The sequence below is a fragment of the Falco naumanni genome, chromosome 6 (genome assembly GCF_017639655.2).
Source record: "Falco naumanni isolate bFalNau1 chromosome 6, bFalNau1.pat, whole genome shotgun sequence".
Lineage (NCBI taxonomy): Eukaryota > Metazoa > Chordata > Aves > Falconiformes > Falconidae > Falco > Falco naumanni.
Genome location: NC_054059.1, coordinates 86,043,413 through 86,069,650, shown reverse-complemented (window position 1 = coordinate 86,069,650; position 26,238 = coordinate 86,043,413). Strand labels below are relative to the sequence as shown.

The 26,238-nt window shown below is 44.2% G+C and overlaps 1 protein-coding gene across 2 annotated transcripts in view; it reads left to right on the top strand.

Annotated features, from left to right (window-relative positions):
• Positions 1-9,273: 9,273 nt before the first annotated feature.
• Positions 9,274-26,238, top strand: part of AKT3 (AKT serine/threonine kinase 3) — a 161,978-nt gene continuing 145,013 nt past the window's right edge. For both annotated transcript variants that reach the window (XM_040597868.1, XM_040597869.1), the window contains exons 1-2: positions 9,274-9,740; positions 24,575-24,729. In XM_040597868.1, the coding sequence (XP_040453802.1) occupies positions 24,684-24,729 (46 nt within the window). In that variant the 5' untranslated portion in view covers positions 9,274-9,740; positions 24,575-24,683. The remainder of the gene's footprint in view (positions 9,741-24,574; positions 24,730-26,238) is intronic.

The window sequence follows — 26,238 nt, the reverse complement described above, 5'->3', positions numbered from 1 at the left end:
AGGAAAATGAAATTTAATATTCCGATACTGTCACCTACTCGTGTAAAGCACGGGGCAGAAGCACAGGACCTTTCCTAGAATCGATATTTACCTAAGCAGTCTCAGCTTCTTGAAATTTTCATTAAAATTTATGGTAAGTCAAGCAGGTATAGAAGGACAACTTTTCTGATCATTCTCAGCCTGGTAACTAAAATACATTCCTGCACTATCTTTATGTCCATCTGCCTCCCTGCCTGTCCTTTCTCTTCCAATAACATTTAATTTATGTTCCCTCTTCCAAACAAGTTTTGAAGGGAGGTGAAAGCCTCAGAATAAATTCCTCAAATTTGCATGAAAACTGGCCACTGAGCGGAGGACCTCCCTACTGTTAGTGTTTTCTATATGGCAAAGACTGAAATATTGACTGGAGGAAGGACAGGGGTCTTGGGCATGCGGGGAGGACTGAGGGTGTTCTTGCAGAGGTGACATTTTAGGGATCTGCAAGATGGCTGGAGTCAAGAAGTGTCTAAAGGACAGATTTAATCTATAAAGAACCCCAGCTTCTTCAGTTTCACTACTCATAGGACATCTTACTTTTGGGTTTTATTTGTCTGTGTTTAACAGCCAATATTTCTCTCCAGATCACTATAGGGGGCTCAAAGGAAAAAGGCCAAACTGGTCACAAGCTCACGTTTTGGGACCAGAAAAGATTACTGGAGTGCTGAGTTAGTGCAAACCTCAGCACTTTCCTAATTTCTTGATCAAGACCGTCATTTCAGGTGAGCTGAAGAAGAGTATTTAATTGTGATCTAAAGTAACAGAGAACCTAGCACACATTGCTTAAATTGTTCCGATTTAATATTGTTCTAAAATGTAATACTCCTCATGCTAAAGCTATATGTCTGTTTCGAGTTTGTCTGCTCTCAGTTTTCACTCACCAGATCTTCCCAAAGATCCAGAAAAAGGGCCTTTGACCTTTATATGTTGAATTACAGAGGACTCCATAGAGGACTCAAATTACTCTGCCATAATTTCTTACACAGAAGAGATGTTTTACATGGTACAAAATATTAATTCTTCCTTTCTTAAAGAGATCAGACCATGATCTTTCACTATAAAGTAAGACTTCAACACCAGATAATTAATATTTAAATTCTTTCTAATTCTCTCGGCAGCTTTTAAAATGCAAGCACTGGCTGGCCAGAGTATTCTAGTACTGCTTTAATTGATATGGTAGTAACCCGTTTATCTAAAATTATTAAAATTAATACTTCAAGTTTACTAGCATTAATTCACCCCGAGCAGCTTATTGTGTTACTTTCATTTCAGTCCAGATGTCACGTAACTAAATACGTTGTATTCTCGTGGACTTGGTGTAGATCCCCTGTTAAGGACATATTTAAATGATTTCAAAATTCCTTGCAGTTATTTTGGATAAGAAAATTAGTTTCCGAAAGGAGCTGAAGACCGGTTCTATGAAGACGACATACTGACAGCTCACTAAAAAGTTTGCCCTGGAATCGTCTGTAATAATAGCTTTTTCTTGGTTTACAAGATGGATAGATTATAGAATGAGGCAAGTTATGAATTCCTTACAATAGTAATAAGGATTCTTATCTGTTGTTCTGAAAGGGGAATTGTTGAGGGTTTTTTAACATAACAAACAACCAATAATGTGTTTGACAGAAGGAACAGTCACAGAGATAACATAAAACTCTGAATTCTCACCACTAAATCCAAACCTCTACCTGAAGGAAGATATCGCCAAATGCGTATGGACACATACGTAACAAAACAGGATGCAAAAATCACATGTGGAATTTCATGGTGCCTCCTAGAGCACAGCAACACCATGGTAGAGGAGCTGCTTTGGGGCCACCTTGAACCAACGAGATGCATTCTCCGAGTCCACTCACAATTTTCAAAGTCCACTAATGTCAGCAGGGATCAGCCCTTTGCAAACAACAGACGAGGTTTCAAAATTTACCCCTTAGCTTTAGCAAGCGAAGGTCTTGTTTTCCTAGTGCTATTTTGTTTTCTCTCTACTTCCCACTTTGTAAAAAGTTATTTTATCATATTTCCCCCTTGATTCTTTTTTCTATGTCTGTGATATAAATTCCATAGTTTCTGTTGGGTGGAGTTCTGCTGTCGTTGAAGTGCTGTTCCATTTATAAAACTGCTACAAAAATTAAATCTGAAATAAATTAATTATTTGCCTGCTGCTTAAATCTAATAGACAACCCACTCTACAATACTGCATTTTAATGTATCGAATGAGAATTCATCATTTTAATGTTAACCTGAAATAAATTAACACGTGAAAACCTAGCTGTTTAGAATGACAATGACTTTAAAAACAATAAAGGACATATTTCAATCATTACATTTTTCATGCTAATGGGCTTAAAACAATTCAGGGGGAGGGGACAATTTTGTGACAAAAGATTCAATCCTTCCCATGGTTGTGTATATGCCATTCTCACAGGAGTCAAGGATATAATCTTGACCCAAGAGTGTCAACAGGAAGTCAGAGGATTAATTAGCTAGGAAAACAAAAGCACATTCTTATAAGAAGAAAATTTCAGAGATAGAATTGTTAAGGATAGTACTTAGGACATGAAGATTCTGACCATCTTTTCCAGAAACTACACAACGTTCTGGTTTCAGACATTATAATCTCAACCACCATTTTATAACATTTACCTAAAGTTTATTTTAAGAGAAGGCTTGTTTTTAACAATCATCTTAAATCCTAGTAAACTGAAGAATTAATTAGCAAGCATGAAGGATCAGCAAACTAATGCTTTAGTCTGTTAAACCATCTGCTCAGGAGCACCCTGTTCAAATCTTGGCATTAGGAGAGGATGGATGAATACTTTTGTCTCTTGCACTTAGCTCCGACTTGCCACTCTTTGCTAACGTGCATCTTTTTGTTTCCATCAGCTCACGGTAAACAAAGTGCTAAAGAGGCCGGTAATTGATCAGTTTTCTGTTATCGTCAAGTTTTACTAAACAGATTGCTAACAAATTTGGCAGAAAAAATCTTACTATAGCCATTCCTCTTGTTTCATACCAGATTCCTGCGTGCAATAGGTACGTGTGACAAAACAGATTCACCGTTCTCTTTCGTTAGCTTTGCCTCCTACAAAGCAGACCTGCATCCAGTTAAACCATCACAACTAGTGTAAGGTACTGGAATTCTTCAAGGCAATCTGTCCTTCAGTTCTGAAGACGATTAATTAATGCTCCGTTAATATTTTAGTACCTCGTTATAGTTCACTATTAACAAGAACATACTTATCAGATCTGAGGAGGTCCTTGTTATTGCAACCCCAATCTGCCTTCGTTTTCTAAACTTTCATGCAAATTCTTTGATTTCATGTCACAGCTTAGTTTCTAGAAAACGCAGGTACTTTCTGACACGTAATGGATCAAGGGCAGCATTTGGCAATGAGGGCAGCCAACAGCCTTGTCTGGTGGAATGCTTTTATTGTTGATGCTAAAACGATTTCCTCCCACTTCAGCTGCTCTCTTACGGATTGGAAAGATGGAGACCTATCTCAGGTACAAATGGGGTGATTGATACAGTAGGGAAGCCGTCCGGCAGGTCACAGTGGAAAGCCTGCCTGGTAGCAAGGGGCATGGGAAGGTGCACCAAGGGGCACGCTCAAAGGGTAAGGTGCACCACACCATGGATAACCCAAGTATTTGCCAAAGATGGAAGAATGTTCCAAATAACAGCAAAGGGTTGGGATAGACCTGGCAATAGATGGCTCCCCCTCCCTCCACCAGCAGTCAGCTTTCTCCTCAGCTGTTTCTTTCCAGCTTTCCAGGCAGCTGTGATACCCTCAGGACCACATGGGGAAAATTTCCCTGGTCACAAAATCTCCAAAGAGAAGAAATTTGTTCAAAATTCTATCCCTTTCTCCATCAGGCTTTATCCTCCTTGATTTTGCTCATGCATTACCGACTTGATCCTCCTAACTAGCCTCAACTGGCATTTTCTCATTGACTTCAATTAAGTGAGACCAGGACACAGATAAGGTTCTGTGTGAGAAATCACTGTATGCTGGTAATTGCAGAATTTTATTCAAAGACATATTTTATCTGTGTTGATGAAATTAAAATAGGATAGGAAAAAGAGGGAGAAAAAAGCTCAGGCAGAAAGGATGGCATTTTAATTTTTTTTTCGGGTTGCATCTGTAGTAGATTGACCTCCCTCAGATAAATCTGTGCACCATGGAAACTATTTTCTCACCAAGAAAAAATTTCCAAGTTCAGCTGAAGGCCTATACATCAAGTTAAGCATATAGCTAAACTGTGCAACTGTGTAATCTTGCTGCCCTCTTCCCATCCTTCCCTCCCATTGTTTGTCATCCTTACTGTCATATCTGGTTTCAAAGCAGGGTAAGGTCACTGGGGGTAGGGCACGTGCCTTCCTCTGTGTTTGTAGGGCTCCCGTGCATGGGAGTATGGGAAAGAAGGGGAAGGAAACCCCTTTTTTAGATTTTTGGAGGATAAATAATAAAGCAATAATAACATGCTGTAAAATAAATGCTATCAACTGATATTTACACAGTCTTTTATCTAAAGTCTCTACTGTGTTCAGCATAATTATAGTGCTGCTCAGCAAAATATAGGTGGACAGAATAATAATTCCTTTATTGCTATCTTGCTTTACCGCATATTCAGATAGCCTACAGCCTGCGGGTCTCAAATAATAATAATAATAATAATAATAATAATAATAATAATAATAATAATAATAATAATAATAATAATAATAATAATAATAATAATAATAATAATAATAATAACATGAGCCTATGTGCTAATACTTTCTGTAAGCACTGATGAGCTGTGACCATCTGCAGAAAGGTGAAATTTCTGTGTCCAGACAATTTTTACAACGTATGTAGGAGCGACCCAGCAATGAGGGTCAGCCCAGCCAGCCACTGACAGCTGTGCTGAAGCAGTTGCATGGGACTGGTGGCGTGTACAGCAAAATACAGCCTGCGGAGGCGAAATCTGGAGTCCAAGTCATTTTTTTCTCAACTCTTTATATATTAGAAATAAATAAATGACACTAAATAACTTTTTACCCGAATGCATCACAGATATCCAGCGACATGGAGTGGGATGCTGCCCTCTGAGGCAGCTTCCAAGGCAGAAATACCAAAAAATCAACTGAGACTCAAAGAGAGTAAAGAAAAAGGGGAAAGAAAATAAAGCAATGAAATTATTTAGAAGTGAGTGTGACTTCTAAATATGGAAGAAATGGGGGGGGAAAAAAACCCCACCAAAAAAAGAAAAGCCCTGTAAAATCCAACTGACCACAAGTTAAGTTCTGTTTCCCCCCAGCACCCACTGGATTGCAACATCTCCTGCTCACATTTTTCCTACATGTCTTATCTGAACTCTGCAGCTTTACAATGAGCTTTTTCTTGCTGGGAGGAATCCAATTGTCACAAGAGATGACTACAATTGGCATGGCAGTGGCTGAAGCCCTGAAGTGTCTCTGTGTCCCTGAAGTCCCTATGACAGCGCAGAGAACCCAGAGTCACATGCTCACCCCTTGTAGTAGCTGAACTTAAACTCACTAACGGACGAGTTTCAGCTTTTGAAGAGGTGTACACGCATGTAACACTCCAGCCACAACTTTTGCAGGCAAAACCTTAACTTCACTATAACAAAATGTGTAATATATATTTTAAGCATCACTTTATGCAAAGCAAATTTCGTTGCTCTCCTGTCAGTTACTTTCCACCGATACTTGTGTGTGCTTTTCAAAGAATAACAAGGCAGACACTAATAGGGACATTAAAACCAGAGATTGTCATCTGACCTACTGTTCTTTTTTTGTTTAGTTGTTTTTTTTTTTTTTTTCTAAATTACTACACTTCCAAGTTTTTTGGGGTTTTTTTTGTTGGTTTTTTTTTCCCTAAAAAAAGCATTCTTACATGGAAGCCAGTTTATTAGCTGACATGAGGAACGTGGAAAGAAATTAAACTGGAGGCGATGTAATCTGTAGAGGCAGAGAGAACCGGTGTTCTGCAGGCAGAATCTTCTCTTCTATTTAACTATTTATTTTCAGGATGTATACAGAGATTTATACCTGATGAGACCCTATCACTCTCCTAGCAATAACACTTAACATAAACACGTTAAGTGAAACAAGAGGTACTTTCTTTTTTGGTTTTTTTTTTTTTTTTTTTGCCTCAGGATGGACACAATTTATAGAGATTATCTGCAGGTTTTCCCTTTGGTTTCTGCTGAAATTATGGTTACCACTGATCATATAAAAGTTTATCAACCCTCTTGGCAGTGCCAGTATAGATGGGTTATATTTGGTTTGTTTCACGATTCTGTGTTTGGAGTGCGTAATGTCAGAGGTTCCCATTTTCTCCTGAATTTACATGCGATCCTATTGTCATTCTCACGTGAACTGCAACACTTTCTTCATTAGCATATGCTGTTAATATGTTCATTAAATTAATGTCACATTGTAATTAATCTGAAAATGATGTCATTTCTGCAGGACCTACAACCTCATTATGTTCACAGTATGTACATCACAGCCATGTTATTTCTGAAAGGGGTTTGCCTCTGTTTGGTTATTAATGAACGGGCCATTTCTGCCCAATTTACAGGGATTAACTGTTTACAAGAAATTGTTCCGAAGCCTTGAAGTAAGACACTGAGCAGCAAAAGTACTATATGCTTTAAGAAAAGAGAGAAAAATTGTTGCACAGTAGCATTTATTTATACAGCACATTTAATAATTCATACCAAAAAAAAAAAAAAAGATGGGTTAGATTCAGCACACTGAGGGCAATATGTAAGGCTGAGCGGGATCAAAAACTTAGGAGTAGCTAGTAACTATGAATTTCCAAACAGAGCAATGGTATTTGATTTCTGAAGAGTAAGATGATGACGAACCTGATTTTAAAGTCATGCTGAGAAAAAAAAATTAAAAAAAAATTGCCCATGAATAGTTGTCCTTGCTGTACAGGTAAGTCAAAATTAATCAAGTATTGCTAAAAAATACCTGTTTAGTCTCCAGATCAGTAGGACGGATTTCAGCCCACTGTTTCATTTGCAGCAATTTATAACAAAATAAAAATGTAGAAGGCTATCTTTCCTTGTAGGTAAATGTTATCCTCTCTAATAAAAACATTTTTATCACGGTGCAATTTTTTTTTTTTTAGATGTTAAACAAATGTGCTTTTCTGTCAGCATTTCCAGGGCGATTTACATCAATGATCTATTTACAAATGTAAGCAAAGTTACTGTCATCTTAAAAGAAGTATCTCATAGGCGGCTTTTGAAAATTAGGAGGAATAAACCAGGATGATCAGCCTCACAACCCTACTTTCCTAATAAGAAATCCGCGATGGCTCGTGGCGGGGATTAACTTATAGCAGGAGTGCAACGTCAGTTCCCGATATTGACTGATATCAAATACCACGACTTTCCGTGGGCCCGGATTTCACGCTCAGCATTTGGCATTCGCGTGGTTGACTGGCAGCCTGTCAGCTCCTGCCCGTGCAGGCTGCCGGCTGCCTCGGGTCCTGGGTCCTCTGCAGGAACTGCAGCCGGCGGAAGGCACGTTCCAAGAACTACACCTCTAGTTTCTCAGGAGCGGCACAGCAACGGCGATGAAAGGAGGCATTAGTGAATAAACGTATTTTAATAATTGATACCATGGCTCTCTGTAAATATTGATAGCTGATAAGATACTTTAGTCAAGGGTTTCTGAGAAAGAGGAAGACGGAATGGTAAATACTGGGAAAGGAAGTCATGCTTGGCAAGGTCCTTTGTAACTTCTTTTGCAAAAAGATGCATTAATCAAATACATAATAAATACTGCTTTTCCTCGGGATTAGGGGGGATGGAGAGCTCGGGCTGCAGCCTGCCAGTAAGAACAGCGTGGCAAACAAACTTCATACTTCTGGGAGGAAACTTGGCGTATTTATGAATGGGATTACTGGTGTGGTTGCCTGCCGCAGCAGGGAAAAGATTCACTGCCCCCGGAGGCAACTTCCCAGCCCTGTGCCAACTCGTATGACTATTGAGATCCTCTCTCAAAGCCCTGTAGTGGCACAGGGAAAAGGAGAACTGATGTTTCAGATGGTTGTGGAGGAAGGTGGGACACGAAAGGAAGGCAAACAAAAAGACCAAACAACTCCACAACAAACGGGGGGGGGATACATCCTAAAGAAATATTTTTTTGGTTTGCTTTGTTTTTTAAATGCAATTTTGACGCATGCCTTCGCGTCCATGGGTAGCATCAAACCAGCGCCGATGGAAGGGCGCACATAGCTGTGTTTCAGGCGATCAGAAATACCCGTTCCCCCCTTGCAGTAACAGGTTCCGACACGAAGCCAGCACCAACCGCGTGCCGCAGAGATGCGTCCCCGCGGCACATTAAGCTGCGTGTGTCCTTCAAGCCACCAACGCCAGCAAACACGTGCGCCAAACCCCTGGAAGCACGGAGACCCGGCTAACTCCTCCACAAAGCAGAGGGCCCCCGGCCCGCGGCCCCCGGGGGGCTGTAGCCGCAGCCGCCTGCAGGCCCGGGGGTCCCAGCCAGCGCTGCCAGGGCAGCCGAGCACCGCGCTCAGCACCCTGCAGTGCTGACCCCCGTTAGGTTTCTACACCGCGGCCACGGGAGGTGTCGGGGTTGAACGGTGCGTGACCTGTCGGGATAACGGGAAGCCCGCGTGTCGTTCGGGCACTGTTGAGGCCGGCGCATCCCCCCGATCGCTTGGCGGAGGGATGAATCCCAGCCCCCTCCGCCGTGACCCGCGGTTTTGTACCGGCAGGTGGGTGGGTGGGTTTGCGGAGCCGCTGCGGTGCCGAGGCGGGAGCGGGAGTGCGGGAAGGCGAGAACAAAGGACACGGAGCCCGGGCCGCCGTGACGAGGAGCCGCGCAGCGCCGGGCGGGCAGCGCGGGGCCCGGGGGGCCCAGCATCCCCGTCCCAGCCGGGAGCAGGACCCGGCGGCCGCCCGGCCTCCGGCTGGAGGGAAGCGCCGTGCGCGGCGGTGCCGGCGGGCACCTCTGCCCGCATCCATCCTCCCGCTGCCCGCCGGCGGCCGGGACACGCCGCCCCGCTCGGCTCCCGCTGCCGCTGCCGCCCTGCCTGCCCGCCGGGCGGGCTGCCTCGCCTCGCCTCCCCCGCTCCCCCCTCACCTCAGCCGCCCCCCTCTGTCTGGCTCCCCCCGCTCTGTCTGGCGGCCCCCCCCCTTCCCCGTCCGTCCCCCCCCAGTCCCCGCCGCGCTTCTCGCGAGAGCTGGGGATGCCGCCGCCGCCGCCGCCGCCGCCGCCGCGGAGGGGGAGACACTCGGGGGGAGCCAGTGACGTCGGGAGTTTTCCTGAAAGTCAATAACGAGCCCGGCGGAGGCGGCGGGAGGAGCCGAGAGCGGGGCCCGGGCGGCTCCGGGGTGAGTGCGCCGGGGGGAGCCGCCGCCGCCGCCCTCCTGACCCCGCGCATCGATGCTGCGGCCGCGCTGCCCGCCCGGGCGCCTCCCTGCGTAGCGGGGCGCGCAGCTCCATGTAGCCGCCGCCGCCCGCCAGCGCCCTGGGGCCGGAGCCGCCTCCTCCCGCCCCCGCGGAGACACCGGCCGCCAGGGACCGCCGAGACCGGCGGGGGGACAGGGGAGGAGGCAGCGGCGCCCTCCCTCCCCTTCTCCCCCCGGAGCCGCCGCCGCCGCCGCCCTCCGGCTCCGCAGCAGCGCCCGCGGCGCCGCCGCCTCTGCAGGTACGGGGCGGGAGGGGCCGGGCGGCGGCGGGCGCTGGGGCGGCGGCGCCGGGGGCGGCGGGGAGCGCGGCGGGGGGCGCCCGTGGCCTAGCGCTGCCGGCGGGGATGGGTGCGGGGATGGGGGGGGTCGCCCTCCCGGCGGCGCGGGGCTGAGGTGGGAAGGGTGGGGCGGGGGGAGGTTATGTAACGCGGGGGGGGGGCGCACCCGGGGGCGCTGCTTGCGCGGGGCCGGCGGTTCCCACGCGGCGGCGGCGGCCCCTCCCCGCCACCCCCCCCCCCCCCCCCCCCCCCCCCCCCGATCCCGGTCCGTCCGTGAGGCGGGTGCGGGGTTTATCCGCTGGGAACTTGCGAGTGGGGGGTGTGTGCGGGGGTCGTGTGTCCCCCCCCCCGCGCTGGGAGCAGGCCGCTGGTGGCAGCGCCTCGCTCAAGTGATGCTGCTGCTGCTGCTGCTGCCGCCGGCGGCGGCTCTGGCTGCAAGTAAACAAACCGCCCCCCCCGGTTCTCCGCCCGCCCCGGCCATCATGGAGGCCGCGGCCCACATGTAAAAGTTGATGCGCAGGCGGCTGCTGGGGCCGACCGGCCGCTTCACCCCGGGGCGGTGGGGTCTGTCCCGGGGGTGGGCCGGGGGGACACACACGGGGAGAGGGGCCGGGGCCGGGTCAGCGCAGCGCCGCCCAGCACTAAGTTACCGGATCGCCCCGTTATATATTGTAGTTTCGATGCAGATGATGGTGATGTCGGGAGCGGTGAGGGCTCGGGGCTGCTGGGTGGCTCTGCGGGAGCCCAGAGTTTACTTCTGGATGGGATTGGAAGAGGCGCGAAACACCCAGGGCTGCTCCTGTCGCCTTCCCCCGTGGCGCACTATCCAAAGGGTGTATGTAAAATTAATAACATTATATTGTCTTACAGCTGAAAAGGAATAAACAACTTCATCTCCCTTGACCTTTATTCTAAATTCTTCTCCCGAATGTCATTCTTAGTTGACTCCTCTGTATCTATATCGCCTCATTGTTTTTATGAAACACCTCTCAGGCTTGATTCGCTTCTAAGGGTTGTTACGGGACTCAGGATGCGCCTGATACCTGCGCCACCACCTTTCTTCACTTCTGAAGACACTCACAGCAGTGTCTTCTGCTGATGTTTGCTTAAGCTTTACCAAAACTTTGCTGGTAGGCAAACGTGGCCCCCCTGTTTTGCGTACAGAGGTCTTTATTTCTCAAAGCAAAACCAGCATGTAAATAAGTAGACCTACGCTTCTGACAAGTTGCACTTTAAGCGTGATCTCTTCCTTCTGCCAGCTTCTGTGTAGGCCAGTTCTGGCTCTTCTGCACTGGAACATGGGAAGAGTAGCCATGAGCTAGGGAAGGAGGCTTAGTTTGACTTTTAAAGTAAGCATACTACTTAAGAAGATTGTGTTTGTAGGACTGTTTGTTTTTTTTTACAGGAGCCTTTAAGTTGACCCCAATATCTTTAACTGGATTGGATTGCTAATTATAGTCCATGTGGATATATTTTGGTTGGATGCAACGAGCAAGTCAAGTTCACATAGGACCAAAGAAAAACTTCAGAGATAAGAAAAAGTCTCTGTTTCCTAGAAGGCTACACATAATAATTAGAGTAACTCCTTTTTTTGCTCCTAAGTGCATGGTGTGTGCTTATATATGTGTAATATTAACGAGACTGTCTTGTTCTGGACAGTTTATTCTATGGTCTATTCCTGCTTACCCTAACTAGGTTTGAATGAATTCGGTAGTCTCCTTAGCTTCCTAAATAGATTCATAGAAAGCAGTATTTCAGCATCTTACTACCTCATTTGTTTGGCGTTTGGGGGGAAGATGATGTGTAGTTAAGCAAAATGCTGTGGCTCTGTGGGAAGTCAATGCGAATTTTTAGTTTTTATGTCGCCCCAGTTGAAGTAGATGCAGTTTTAAGGGTTGGATGGCATAAATGTGCACTAGGAAATGTTGAGTTTCTGATGCTGTAACAAATGCTTTGTGAAAAGGGAAATAGTTTGGTGAGGTTTTTTTCCAAGCTTAACCCAAAAACACTTGCTAGAGCTTTGCTATTGTTTGTAACCCAAGCTTCTGTTTGCAAGATGTTACCAGGGTCCATGACTTCCGACTACAGTTTGAAGCAGCATGTGTCTAAAGTTTGTATAATAACTGAAAGATCCTTCAGACTACTTGGAATTTGTCTAGCGCTGATTGATTGAGTGTTCTTTCACTGTCTGGGTGCACATTTTCCCAATTTCAGACCTACTGAATAATCATTGCTATACCCAAGAAGCATTATTTGCTCGGAAACTCGAAATACTCAACTGGAGTGACACCATGACTGTAGTGGTTTGTGTTAAACAACATGGTTGAAATATCTTTGCTGTTCTTAGTATGAAGAAGATACAGTTTCTTAGAACCATGTTTGGTTATAGTTCATTTTGGGCCGGTAGTGCCAGAGGGGAGGTAGACTTGGTGACAGGCTAGCCCAGCTTCAGCTTTGCAACAGGTGACCCAATATTCTTTGGCATCTTTCATGGCTTGTGTGTACTACTAATTTTAATTGACACTGGAGAGTGGAAGGACGTTGAAGTACACTGGGTGAAAATTTTGTTGTGCCATACTTCCATTTTGACACGGATAATGCATAAATGAATTGATGGCTTTAAAAGTAATGCACTGTACTGCAACTGTGCGTTTTGTAGGTATGCTAGTTGGCTGTATACCAAAAGCCCTCTGTTCTCTTTTTTCCCCAACTAATAAAGTAAACATTCTGTTCAAAACATGCAGTACTCCCTTTGCAAACAGCAGTAACAGTTTCAAAAGGAGGGGAACAGTTAAACGCCCGCACCCACGACTTGCATTCAAAATTAAAATGTTGCTTTTATTTTCGGTGTTCGTGTTATATTTGCAACCTGCTTACTGTTTGAAGTACTGTCTTCTGTAGGAAAAGATGGCCAACTTCAGTGCCCTTCCAAATTGTTCTAGAAGTTTAATTCGTATCATCTCGAATTCTCATTCTGTTAGGATATGCCTAATCAGAGTGCTGTGGAGGGGGCAGGGGATACTTCGTAGCACAGCCAGGGAGTTCTGCACTGCTTGTGAGGAAAGGTGTGTTTTCAGTGAGCATCCCTCTTGCCATCCAGCACCTTTTCCTCTGGGTTGTTCAAAAGAGGCTTCCCCACCATCGCAGGGTCTCCTTGGTAAATGTGTTGCACTAGTTGCTCTTTTTTGTAACAAGTTAGTGTGATGTAGCAAAGATTATTTTCTAAAGATAAGGTACAGAGTAGATGGAAAAGGTGATTCAAAGTGTTTTAAAAAAATAATCTGTTAAAGCCAGAGAAAAAAAACAACCCCCCAAACCCAAACAACCTTGAGTGTGAAAGCTAACTTTTCAGTGTTTTTACACAGCGTAAAAAGTAATCTTTAAAGTTTTACTTTGTACTTTCATCTTGACTAATTGTAAGGACAACATTCCGGGTTACCCATATGAAGAGAAGAATTTATAAATGAAGCTTATTTAGACAGATCACTGATACATACTGATGGAAGGACTGCAGAACATGCAAGGGTGTAGTAGTTGGTTATTTGGCATTTTGTCCTTGTTCCATAGCTCTAGATCAACGTTAGGTATGGGCATTTGGGTAGCTTTGAGGCATGCCATGCATTTCAAGCAGATTCTTTTTGTTATTATTTAAAGGTGGTGTTCAGGTGTAGTAGGAAGCTGTGGTGAAGTTAATACTTCCAAAAAAATCTCCCCCGGTATTCAATATCATTACTGTCCCTGGAGAGTATGTGTTTTTAGTATGTATGTATGAAGATGCTTATTTTTGGTCACTTCAAATGTTTCTTTGATTTTTGGTGCTATTTGTTTCAACGCTTATTACGTTTTGATTAAGTATTCTAATATACATTCAGTCCATCTTGACCAATCCTCTCTTTCCACATGTTTTGATGTGAGTGTCTAGGTGTGAGTCATCCTGGTCAAATATAGCATTAAGAACAAATTGTTGCCCTGTGATATTCCCCCCCTCCCCCCAATATCCTGACTAAAGAACAGTAGTAACTTTTAAATTCCCTCAAGAATGCAAGTGAGACCTCAATATTTCATAGGCATGTCGGAATGACCTCTCAGCATGGTTTGTCAGACTTCCCCGCATTTGTCCACGTGGTGAAATTCTTTTGAGTGCCTCCTGTAGCAGGAGTGAAGATGAAGAGCCTGCTTCAGCTTGGCTCAGATCGATGAAGGCCTTACCGTTGTCTTTCTGTAGGTGTGGAGTGACAGTGCCCAACATTCACAAACTTCAGGTTTAGCTGAAACAGCTGATTTAGCACCACAGTTAATACAGTGTTTCTCAGCTGAGTCCCAGAAATCTTGCAAAAAAATTTCTACCAACACAGGTAATTTTTTTTCCCTAAGCATTTAGTGTGCTTCTTGAGATAGGTGATCAGTGCAGCCTGCCCTTGAGAATTTATTAAAATTAATACATCTTTTTCTAAATGTGTTGATGTACTTCGAGGCAGAGAGTTGAAAGTTGTATGTGTGAGTTTCACATAATCTGGCTTTTCATATAACATTTGCCAAAGGCCTTTATCTGATGGGCTCTGCGTCTAGCCTTCGACGTGTGTCAGCAATAGTATACCTTTGAAAAAGGCACGGTCTTCATTTAAGGTTAGAGGGAGTTCCTTCTGTCCTTAGGAAATCCAGATCTCGAGTGGGTGGGAGGAATGCTTTTTGAAGGTGAACAAGCAGATCCAAAGGTTTTGGGTTAGAAGTTGATTGCATTCTAGCCCATAATTGCAGTGTCAGATTTTTTGACAGTTCATAGGTTCAGCAATATCTGATTGCCTTGTAGGAAGGAATCACAAAGCTCGTTCCTATTGTTGCGAGGCAATTCAGAATCTAATTTGTTCAATATCCAGGAAATAAATAAACCCTCCTGTAAGAATTTAAGAGCGAGCTACTTGGCAGACATGTCATTGAACTTTTCCGATCTTTTATATTAATAGTTTGAGAACACATTTTTATCGCAGTACTTCCCTTTTGTTGTTACTCATAGCACTTCACATATTTCTGGTTTCTATTATCTTCAACAGTGTGCTCGGTGTTTTATACGTACAATACGATGTTGTGCTGCAGAAAAGTTACTGTCACACAAATGATTAAATATATAAGCTTAATGAAACTTGATCTTGTGTCTCTTGAAGACACCTTTTAAAATCTCTCATCTCAGAATGAATAGGATTTTCGAGGTTCTTTGCACGTTTGAAAATTAGATTACCTTTTTCGGAGTAGTGTAGACATAGAAAGTAAATTTTAGTTTGTTTTAAAAATATGGAACTTGGGTTTAATTTCGCTTGGTTGTTTGAGTCATTACTAAAATATTTTTTTATAGGGCGAAGGAGCTTTGTCTTAAAAAGGCAAGAATTAGTATTCCTACATTAATCCCTAGCAAGTTAAAGTTATTACGTGTATTTTGAAGTGTTGAGTGGAATGCCATAATTATAATAGTTGTGATACTCAGCTAGTCCTTGGTTTGAGTTCCTTTAAGTCTCAAAACTCTCCCGAGTTTGTTTTCTCAGTAACTTTTTTTGATGTGTAACTTTAGCCCTCCCTTCACCTTTTCTAGTTTAAATGTACTCTGGTTGAATTTCAGACCTATACTCTTAATACATTTTATCACTCTGCTGCTGCCAGATTTTTGATTATTTTTTTGTGTGATTGGGGGAAGGGGGATGGGGACAGAAAGGATTTAAAGCATTTTTGTCAATAAAGGCCACGCAAAACAATGGGTTGTTAATGTTTCACATGGGATTCTAAAGAAACAATTTAGTTACATTTAGAAACTTCCTTTATACCTCAGTAAACAAAGGCAAGGGTGGCTTTGTTCACCTTACTTTAATTATACCTTTGTCCCTTAAAATAACTTGCTTTGTCATTATAATAGGAAAAAAAAATACAGAGTGATGGTTTCTTTCCTGATAAACTTACTTAGTTGCAGAATCTAAGTAAAACATCTAACTTGTATATTAATATTTCAGCGTGCCTGTAGTCTCCCAGCTAGGCTTATCTGAGCATATATTAGTTATGTGCAGCTTTTTGATATACTGAAACTGAAAATAGAACACTGAAAATATTAAGGCACAAAGCATACACGTAAGCGTGCTTTAAAAAGAGCTGTTCATCTTTTCCGAAGTATGTTGTTTTTCCTTACCACAAGGTGTAGGCAGTGCCATTTTCCTGTTATCCCCCTCATTATTCCAAGTCAAGGGCTCTGAAATAGTTGTTAGGAACAAAATTCTGATACTGATATTCTTACAGACATTGAGGCTTTTGGTACGAAATATAGTTTAAAAAATAAAATGCCTATCGTGGAGATATTTTGGGATTATTTATTTTTGTTTTAAAAGTTTGTGAAGTATGAACATTTCTACTAGGAAAGTATTTGGGGATGTCTTTAAGTGTCTTAATTGTGTGTAGATAAAGATTAACATTTTATAAATTCAGGATTTATTGTCTTTTAATAACCCTGTTTCTTTGATTTCTTTGTCTTGTCAAACCAGTTTATGTGTTGTTTTGTATCTTTTTTGTTTTGCCCCCTTTTTTTTTAAAAAAAATTGACTCTAATTAAAGTTGGACAAATACTATCTGTCTGCAGGTTCCTTTCTCTCAATTTAAGCAGTGATAGTATTTAAATCAGTCAGTCCTCCTGAGACCATAAAAAGGGACGTAATCCATTCTGCTGTGTTTGAAGTATAACCAGAATTCTAGAACAGGTAGTTTGTAAAAGCCTGTATAAATACTCTATACTTTTTAGATAAAGCACTCAACTGAATGTGATTCTTCCATTAGTGATACTTGCTAATTTTATCTAGTAGGTTTTGTAGGAACCTCTGTTCTTCAACATTGTCTTTTGTGTAATTTTTGATGATGTGCAATATATCCTCTAATTGTTTGACCAGACTTTTAGATAATGACTTTGGTAGGGGAAGAGGATATGCATGAGTTTTTCATATAAATAAAACTTGGATCACAGCTTCCAATCCTAAAGGCAACTCTGTTTTTAGTTTAGAGCCGTACCTTTTGAATTCCTTGCTCTGTGATTGTAGCTGGCGCTGGAGACAGTTACAGCCTGTTTGGTTCTCCTGGAGAATTCAAAGTCAAATTTGAGAAAACTTCTTAAGAGCTTGATCTGTTATGAAAAAAAAAGCCCCCAGAACACTGGAAAACAAAAGTCTGTGTGATGGAAGCCGCTAGATGACTGGGAGCTGCTTTTTTTTTTTTTTTGTAGTGTGTGTGTTTTCTGTGTGCATGCACAAAATTCTTCAGTTACCTTTCTGAGAAATAAGGAGATACAGAGATGATGAGATTTGGCTCTGCTTACGATGAGGACCAAAGAATCTCAGTGAGTCAGACAAAGGGAATCAGAAAGATTGGCTTGCTGTTGTTCTTTTTTCCTCCCAAAACATATTATTAAACAGATGATTTCTTGGAAAAAGGGTAAATGGTAGTTCCCTCATACATTAAAAGAATAAGGTTGGATGAATCACAAAGTTGATAATGCCACAAGAAGTTACAGGGATTGTCTCTGGAAGTGCTGAAACGGATCCTGTTGGTATTCTCTCTGGTAACTTGAGTTGGTAAATGTGAGAGTATCTGTTTTTTCTCAGCTCCAAAATTGTTGAAAGTAGGAGCCTGTGTTTATGAAAGTTCTTACAACAGAGACCTGAATCATACAATTTACACTGAATTTATGGGCACTGTCTTCTTTACTCAGCTGTCTCTTGTCACGGGGGAAATGGGAGGATGCCCAGATTCCAAGGGAGTGTTGTCTGTTCTTATGAATCTTGATGATTATTCACTTACACTTACTGGTTGTTTGTTAAGTGTAGACCTGAACCGCTGTTTTCAGTCCTTCTGCTTGGAAGGGATTTCCTTCCTTCTCTCCATCCACTGGCTCGGTGGAGGTACCTCACTGCTGTGATGGGCCTGAGAGCATCCTTTAATGTAAAAATACAGCTTGAGGAAAAGGTGTCTTCCTACTGAATGGTTGTTGCTTTTTTTAATGGTTGCTCTTACAGTTTCCATGTGGTAGCATCATGAAGTGAGCTGGTTCTTCTCTGTATTGCTGTTATTCTGGCAGTTCACGGTGAAAACTGAAAAGGTGTTGGCTACTTTTCACCATGGCTTGGGAAAACTGAAGCTTGGTGGGGGGGTCTGGAACTCTGTTGCAGGTAATAGCTTCTGTTCATAAAGATGCCTTTGCGACCTATACAGCTGGGAACTTCGAGGTGTAATACTAGCTCTTCAGAAGTGTGCTGAAGCGTTTCCTCTAACGCTATAGAAGTGGCTTAAGAGCGTTCCAAAGCAGAAAGGAGAAGTTTTACTATTTTTTGCCAGAAAAAATACAGGTGTCTTCTTCACATGACTGACTGCGATGGAGTAAATTTTTACACCCGCACCATGAAGCGTGCAAGCAATTGGTTCTTGCATGTATTATGCATATACGTGACTATCTGATACTGTCTGCAGGATACACACAATGTACTGTTGGAAGCATATCTTCCAAGTTCTGTTTGATAACGTTGGGGGGAAAAAAAGCAATCCAACCTGTTCTGCAGTTGCTGGAATGTATATAAAAACAAGTCAAGTCTTTCCCTGTAGGAAGCAGCTGGAAGGCAAAATATTTTCACTTCTTACATGTTTTGTCCCTGTTTCTTTGGGTTTATCTTATAGGAATAAGGGAAACTGTAAAAATTCCTATATACCAACCACTGAAACTTGAAGCACATTAGGAGGGCAGAGTTGATTGCTAACAAATATTTAAGTTCTGTGCCAGCTGTGCAGAGTAAACATTTCTGTAACTTTTCTTAAAATAGTTGAACTGTAGATGAGATGCTATTTTCATGTGAGAGTTCTTATTCCACGCGTTTCAGTCAACTCCTTTATGTCTGTAGACAATCCCTTATTACATCTTCAGAGAAGAAGGTTTCTGTGGGACTATTTTTCACTAAGGTCAGTTTTGGTCATGGTAAAGTAATTCTCAAAAATCTGCTCTTTTAGAGCTTTGCTGAGTGACTTTCAGAGTAAAGGAATACAGCTTTTAGAAAGCCTCAAAGGAATTTAATAAGGGATAATTCTACAGATGCTTACAAGTGGCTTCTTGAAAGTGTAGTGTGAATGTGTAACCTTTATTTTCATTAGTCTTTTAATCCTTTGATTTATCTCCTTCAGCTTGACTTTTAATTACCCATTAAGGGAGCCATCAATATAACCACACAACTGTTGATAATTCTACTTAAGTTGTTCCTGGTAATATTGTGAAGCTAAACTGGAGATAATTCTGGAGGTGAGTACCAGAAGGCCAGCCACCTTGGGGGTGTGCATGGCTAGGGTGGATCCTCTTGCACCCCTCCTGAGAAACCTGCATGCTCAGTTACCTCTCTGAAATGCCCGTCCACCAGCGCCCGCAGCACGGGGAATAAGCAGGAAGAACTGGAGATCTGTGTGTGGTCGCAGGGCTGTGATCTCATTAAAGTTACAGAGACATGGTGGGACAGCTCGCGTGGCTGGAATGCTGTTGTGGATGGCTGTGTACTTTTTAGAAAAGACAGGTCAGCGTGGACAGGTGGTGGAGTTGCTTTCTATATGTGAGGGAGCAACCGGCACATATCGGGCTTTCCCTAGGGGTGGATGCAGAATGAGTCGAGAGTTTATGGGTAAAACTGAGGGGCAGGTCAACGTGGGGGACACGGTTGTGGGTGTTTGTTACAGGCCACCTGATCAGGATGAGGGAGTCGATGAGACCTTCTAAAGGCAATTGGAGGTAACCTCACAGTCACAGGCCCTGGTTTTCATGGGGGACTTTGACCATCCTGATACCTGCTAAAAAGACAACACAGCTAGGCACACGCAGGCCAGGATGTTCCTGCAGAGAACTGATGATAGCATTTTGGTGTAGGTGGTGGAGGACCCAACAAGGCGAGGTGTGCCACTGGACCTTGTATTCTTAAAGAAGGACTGCTTGGGGATGTGAAGGCTGGGGGCAGCCTTATCTGCAGTGACCATGAGATGGTGGAGTTCAGGATCCTGTGTGGGGGAAGCAGGGCAATAAGTAGGATTGCAACCCTGGGCTTCAGGAGAGCTAACTCTGGCCTCTTCAAGGGCCTCCTTGGAGGAGGCCCATGGGTTAGGGCTCTAGAAGGCAGGGGAGTCCAACCAAGAGAGCTGGCTAATATTCAAGCATCACTTCCTCCAAGCTCAAGATCGGTGCATCCCCATGAGTAAGAAATCAAGCAAAGGGGGCAGGAGGTCTGCATGGATGAGCAGGAGCTTCTGGCAAAACTCAGAAGAAGGGAGTTTATGGGACATGGAAAAAGAGACAGGCTACTCAGGAAGAACATAGGAGTGTTGTCAGAACATGCAAGGGGCGGTAAGGAAGGCTAAGATCCATCTGGAGTTAAATCTGGTGAGGGAGGGCAAGGACAAGAAGGGCTTCTTCAAGTACATCAGTAGGAAAAGGATGACTATGGAAAATATGGGCTTGCTGCTGAATGAGGTGGGTGCCCTTGTGACGACGGATACAGGGAAGGTGGAGTTACTGAACAATGCCTTTACTTTGGTCCTTGCTGCCATGGCCAGTCCTCTGGTTTCCCAGACCCTGGAGGCAAGAGAGGAGTCTGGAGAAAGGAACACTTCCCCCTGGTCTAGGAGGTTCAGGTTAGAGGTCACTTCAGCAAACCTGACACCATAAATCCACGGGCCCCGATGGGATGCACCCCCTAGTGCTGAGGGAACGGGCAGATGTTTTTGCCGAGACACCCTCCATCATCTTTGAAAGGTCATGGAGAACAAGACAGGTGCCTGTGGACTGGAGGGAAGCTGGTGTCAATGCAAGCTTCAAAAAGGGCAAGAAGGAGGACCCAGGAAACTACAGGCTGGTCAGCCTCCCCAGCATCCCTGGAAAGGTGATGGAACAGCTCATCCTGGAGGTCATCTCTAAGCATGTGGAGGAAAAGAAGGTCATCAGGAAGAGTTAATGTGGATTCACCAAGAGGAAACCATGCCTGACCAACCTAAAAGCCTTCTATGATGGCAGGACTGGTTGGGCAGATGAGGGGAGAGCAGTGGATGGTGCCTACCCTGACCTCAGCAAGGCTCTTGACACCGTCTCCCATAACATCCTCATAGGTAAGCTCAGGCAGCGTGGGCTGGATGAGGGGACAGCGAGGTGGACTGAGACCGGGCTGAAGGGCAGAGCCCGGGAGGGTTGTGACCAGCGGCGCAGGGTCCAGCTGGAGGCCTGTGGCCCACAGTGTTCCCCAGGGGTCAGTGCTGGGTCCGGTCCTGTTCAACTTGCCCATCAGTGACCGGGACGCGGGGACAGAGCGTGCCCTCAGCACGTGGGCAGGTGACACGAAGCCGGGGGAGCGGCCGATACACCCGCAGGCTGCGCTGCCCTTCAGCGAGGCCTGGGCAGGCTGGAGAGCTGGCGGAGAGGAACCTCGTGGGGTTCAGCACAGGCAAGAGCAGGGTCCTGCCCCTGGGGAGGAGCAGCCCCACGCACCGGTACGGGCTGGGGCTGACCTGCTGGGGGGCAGCTCTGCGGAGGGGACCTGGGGGTTCTGGTGGGCAGCAAGTCGCCCGTGAGCCAGCAGTGAGCCCTGGTGGCCGAGGGGCCAGCGGGACCCCGGGGTGCGTGAGGGGGAGCGTGGCCAGCAGGTGCAGGGAGGTGATCCTGCCCCTCGGCTCTGCCCTGGGGAGGCCGCACCTGGGGCGCCGTGTCCAGGGCTGGGCTCCCCAGGTCAAGGGAGACTGGGAACTGCTGGGCAGGGTCCGGCGGAGGGCTACAGAGGTGATGAGGGGGCTGGAGCATCTGCCTCATGAGGAGAGGCTGAGGGAGCTGGGCCTGTTCAGCCTGGAGAAGAGAAGACTTGGAGGGGATCCTACTAACGTCTACAGACTCTCAAGGGTGAGTGCCATGAGGCTGGGCCCAGGCTCTTTTCAGTGGTGCCCAGCAACAGGACCGGGGGCAATGGGCATAAACTGCAACACAAGATTTTCCATCTGAATATGAGGGAAAACTTCATCCTGAGGGTGCCAGAGCGCTGGTGCAGGTTGCCCAGGGAGGCTGTGCAGTCTCCTTCTCTGGAGACATTCAGAACCCACCTGGATGTGGCTCTGTGCAACTTGCTTGAGGTGAACCTGCTTTAGCAGGGGTTTGGACTAGGTTATGATCTCCAGAGTTCCCTTCCAACCTTGACCGTTCTGTTATTCTGTGATAATTCAGTTAATTTTGTCACCATTTTTATCTGATTTTTGTGTTTTGGGGGTTTTATTGACAATTCAGTAAAGTAGTACACACAGTGGGTGGGATGCAGTCCTACAGACATACACTTGAGATTGTTGGGACACTGGCTGACATGAAAATTCGTCGTAGATCAGATTTTGATTGAATAGTACTAACTTAATTGTAATCAGTGGGTAAATAGGGAGCTTTAAGCATAAATCCATTCATTAAAACTGGGTGTCTACTGAAATCACAGACTTCATGATCAATATGCAGGCAGACAAGATTATTGCTGCTTAGTACAGAAGTTCCTTTCTTACAGCTTAGTCTCGGCCAACAACAATAAATTGTTGCACTTCTCATAAGCACACACCAAATGGGAAAGTACATTAAATTTGCCAGAAGTGTAAACCCTATTGCAGCATGTACCAGCCCAAGCTAAGTACTATTATGTGTTACATTGGTGGTTTGTCTTTACAGTTGGAAAAAAAGTCACCTGTGGTCACTTCTTAAAGAATGCAATGGAAGTCTTGTAGGAAAATCGAACTTAGATATTTGAATACGCTTCCTTCAGAGAACAGCTACTTCTAGGTCACGGTTGTTTGACACTCACCTCTGGCTTTGTAGTGATTTGCGTGTTTGTAATGAAGAGCTGATACGGTGCTGCAGTGATCCAGAACGGCAAAACCGCAGCCTGCTGTCAGGTGCGTGCCTCGATCTGTCAGGATCTCCTTCCACGATAGATTTCCTTACCTCTGGTTTGAAGCATGCAAACAAAAGTTCTGATAATGTATGACCCAGAAAATAACTCTTCACACCAGTAAGGTGAAGGATGTGGAAATGTGTGTTCTGGGTGTTTCTGCCTTATGTGACTTACGTAATGCAAAGTCTAAACAGCTAAAGCTAGCCAGATCAGTTAAGAACAACGAAGTGGTCTCATGTTCTTCCAAAACCTTGTACATAGCATTTTTTTTTTTAACTCTTAGGAAAGCTTAAATAATATTTCAGTCTTAAGGCAGGGTGCAGTTGTGTAAACACAGGTGTCCGGTGTCCTTTTAGATGCTACAGGGTATGATGCCAATGCAAGATGCATCGCCTACGTTGGTCTTACTGTCCTATCTGCCAGCACCATGGAGATGTCTCAGAGGCACCATATTGAATTTTACTTCAACTTTGCAGTATTAATGAGTTTAGCATCGTGGTTTTTACTTTTACACAGCCGAAATACTGCAAGGTTTTGAAAAAAAAAAAAAAAAAAAGTTTGCTGAAAGTAAAACTGAAAAATGGAGACACTTCAGTGTTGCTGTAACATCAGGTTGTACTGCGTTTTTTATTGCATACCACTGGAAAAAAGTTACTGGTACTGAGTTTTGTTTGCACGGCACAGCATCCGTACAGAAGTAGCCTTCCATCTAGCTGCTGTGTGGTGCAAATACACGTTTTTCGCATGGTAAATAAGAAATAACCTGTATGTGTAGAATTGTTCGTTTTTTAGCCTGTACTTGATTGAATTAAACCGGTTTCTTTCCCAGTCCTTTCTCCCTTCGTTAATTAAGCAGATTGCTTCTAGCGCAGTCGTGTTTGTTTCACATGTTTACATTTGCTGGTCAGTCTGCTAAATGGAGATGTGTGTGCTGCATTTGCTAGTACTAAATGTGCGTGTGGGTTCCTGTTCCGTGCTGGCACTGTGTACACGTGTGCGCCTGTGTGTGCAGCCGTTGAAGGCTGTTCCTCCACCATCAGAGACATGCCTTTTCTTGGCTTCCCACCCTTTTCCAGATGGGCATTATTTGAATGCTTCTCTTTTTTCTGAAGGATGGAGGGGAAAGGCAGTCCTGCTGCAAAAGGAAACCTCTCCTGCCCTCTGGCTTCTCTTCCTACTCAATTGTAGTGCTGTTTATCTCTTCTTCACAGCTGTTGGGTGCTCTGGGGGTGAGGTGGTCAGAAGAGAGGGCTGTGGCTTCTGAGAGTGGCATGTCCTGTTCCAGCGCTAACTTCCCTTCTGTCCCCTGCAAGCTGAGTTTTGTAGGGAAAAGAGCACCGTTGTGACTGCCTGGCTTAAAGCCTCGGGAGAATGTGTGCTCCTTCTTTTCGTAAACTAAACATTGGCTTTTTTTGGTTAATTTGTACTCCTAAGAAGCTGGGTTTCTGCCATTGTAGAGGAGCTACTTGTCTGTTGCATGGGTCCTGACAAATGTGGGAATGGTTAAAGCTGCCGTGGGTTCAGGGCTGGATCTGTGAAGCAGTACCGGCACCCTTTCATTTAACAGCATCCTCTGCGTTAGTCCAAGAGAATTCTATTGTCTGCATTTTGTAACAGTGCCGTACAACTTAATATGTAACACATTCTGCTTCTCTTAAGTATCAGAGTGTTCATGGAAAATGTGCTCTAAGACTAGAAACGTGATTCTGTTATATGGTTAATTAAAAAAAAAGGCAGATTTTTAATATGAGCTCAGTCAGTTGAAGACATCAACAGAGACTTTTTTGTTGGCTGTCAAGTGAAAAAAACAGAAAAGACTTAAATTCTTTCTGTAATATTTCCTTCCAGGCTGACTCATCAGTAGAAATTGGGAAGAGCTGCAGAAGAGAAGCCAAACAGACAAGCTGATAACTCAAAGAAAGACTCTTTTGAGTTGGGGGTTCAGAGTGGAGCCATCATGAGCGATGTTACCATTGTGAAGGAAGGCTGGGTTCAGAAGAGGGGTAAGTTCTACCTTTTAATGGGAAGTTCTTCTGATGTATCGTATGCTGTGCGCAGTGGCATTACATGGTTACGCATGTGAGTGTTCTTGATTTATCTGCTGATCTGCAGCAAGCTAATCTGACCATATGGAATTAATGGCCATTAAGGCCTCAGTCTTGTTAATACTTAATCCTCAGCACTGCCCCGTTTCTGGGGGTAACTGGCAGTGAAGAGGAAGCTGGACTCAGCAGTTCCCACTTAACCTGGCTGTTGCAGCTGCTGTCACCGATGTATTGGACTAAGTAGGCTGCTGTGCCAGCTGGGGGAGGTAGCAATAGAGGTGCACAGTAGAGGGTTGCCTGGAAGCTGTTGTGGATGTGGTACTGGGCGTGAAACTTCCTAGATGCTGAAATAACTGTGGTTCAGTTTGTATTACAAAAGCAAGTAATCCCCGTAAAATCAACATAATACTTGCATAAAGCTCAGCATACACCTAATTACTTTGCAGACCTGGGAGCCATATGACTAAAGAATATGTTCCTAATTATAATCCAGTCTAAGGTATGATTTTTTGTTACGTTTGAGTGCCTGTAAAATCTTTGAGATGTCGCTTTATAATGTGTCACCATGAGATTTACAGATTTTGGAAGGTTGCCGTACGTTAAGCTCTGAATGGGAAACCTCTAGAAATATCTGGCATTTGTATCATGCAATGAACTTCGGATGAAATCTTCCATGCTTCATGCTGATCTGCTTTGCGTTGTGGTTGTGCACATGATGATTTCCAAAAGAACATCGTCTCTCTTGCAGAGACAAGGTGATCTGGATTATAGGGTGATTTATGCCACGAGCTTCTGTGATTCTAGCCCAGAAAGATTTAGACTGGAATAGTGGGAACAAAATTACCCTTTAATTTGCAAAGAAATGCTTTGTTTCAATAGCAGTGTGTGAAGACAAAGATCATTATTAGCTTTGTTACTGCAGATTGACATTAAATGTCAAAGAAGCCAAGAGAATGAGAGAAAAAGTTTTATTATTCTGTTAGTATTCCTGCATAAATTGCATTTCAGGGTGCATTATGGGTATTGCAGATGAAAATGGGCTAAACTGTATGAAGCCTAAGGCCTGCTTCCTATTTTGGAATGTATACTTACAACAAATCGAATTCTACATGGTAGGAACTATTTAAATTTTTCAGTTATTTTTCCTTCCAGTCTTCTTGTTATTTACTTGGTATGGGTATCTGATTTCCTTTTTTGATGATGTCATATAAATTTATTTCAAATGTCTTGGAATGATTAGGATGATCCAAATAATGTTCTTTTGAATGACATCAGTTCATTGATGCAATGTTGCTCATTCTTACTACACCCTGATAGCAACTCTGTCAGCACTGGATATGCATATTAATCACTGTGTCCAGAAAAGGACAACATACAATGAAACTCAGCGTCTTTACTGCATATTTAAAATTCTGAAATGTAAAATAAAGATTTTCCTCCTCATGCTGTTTTACTATATTAATTGAA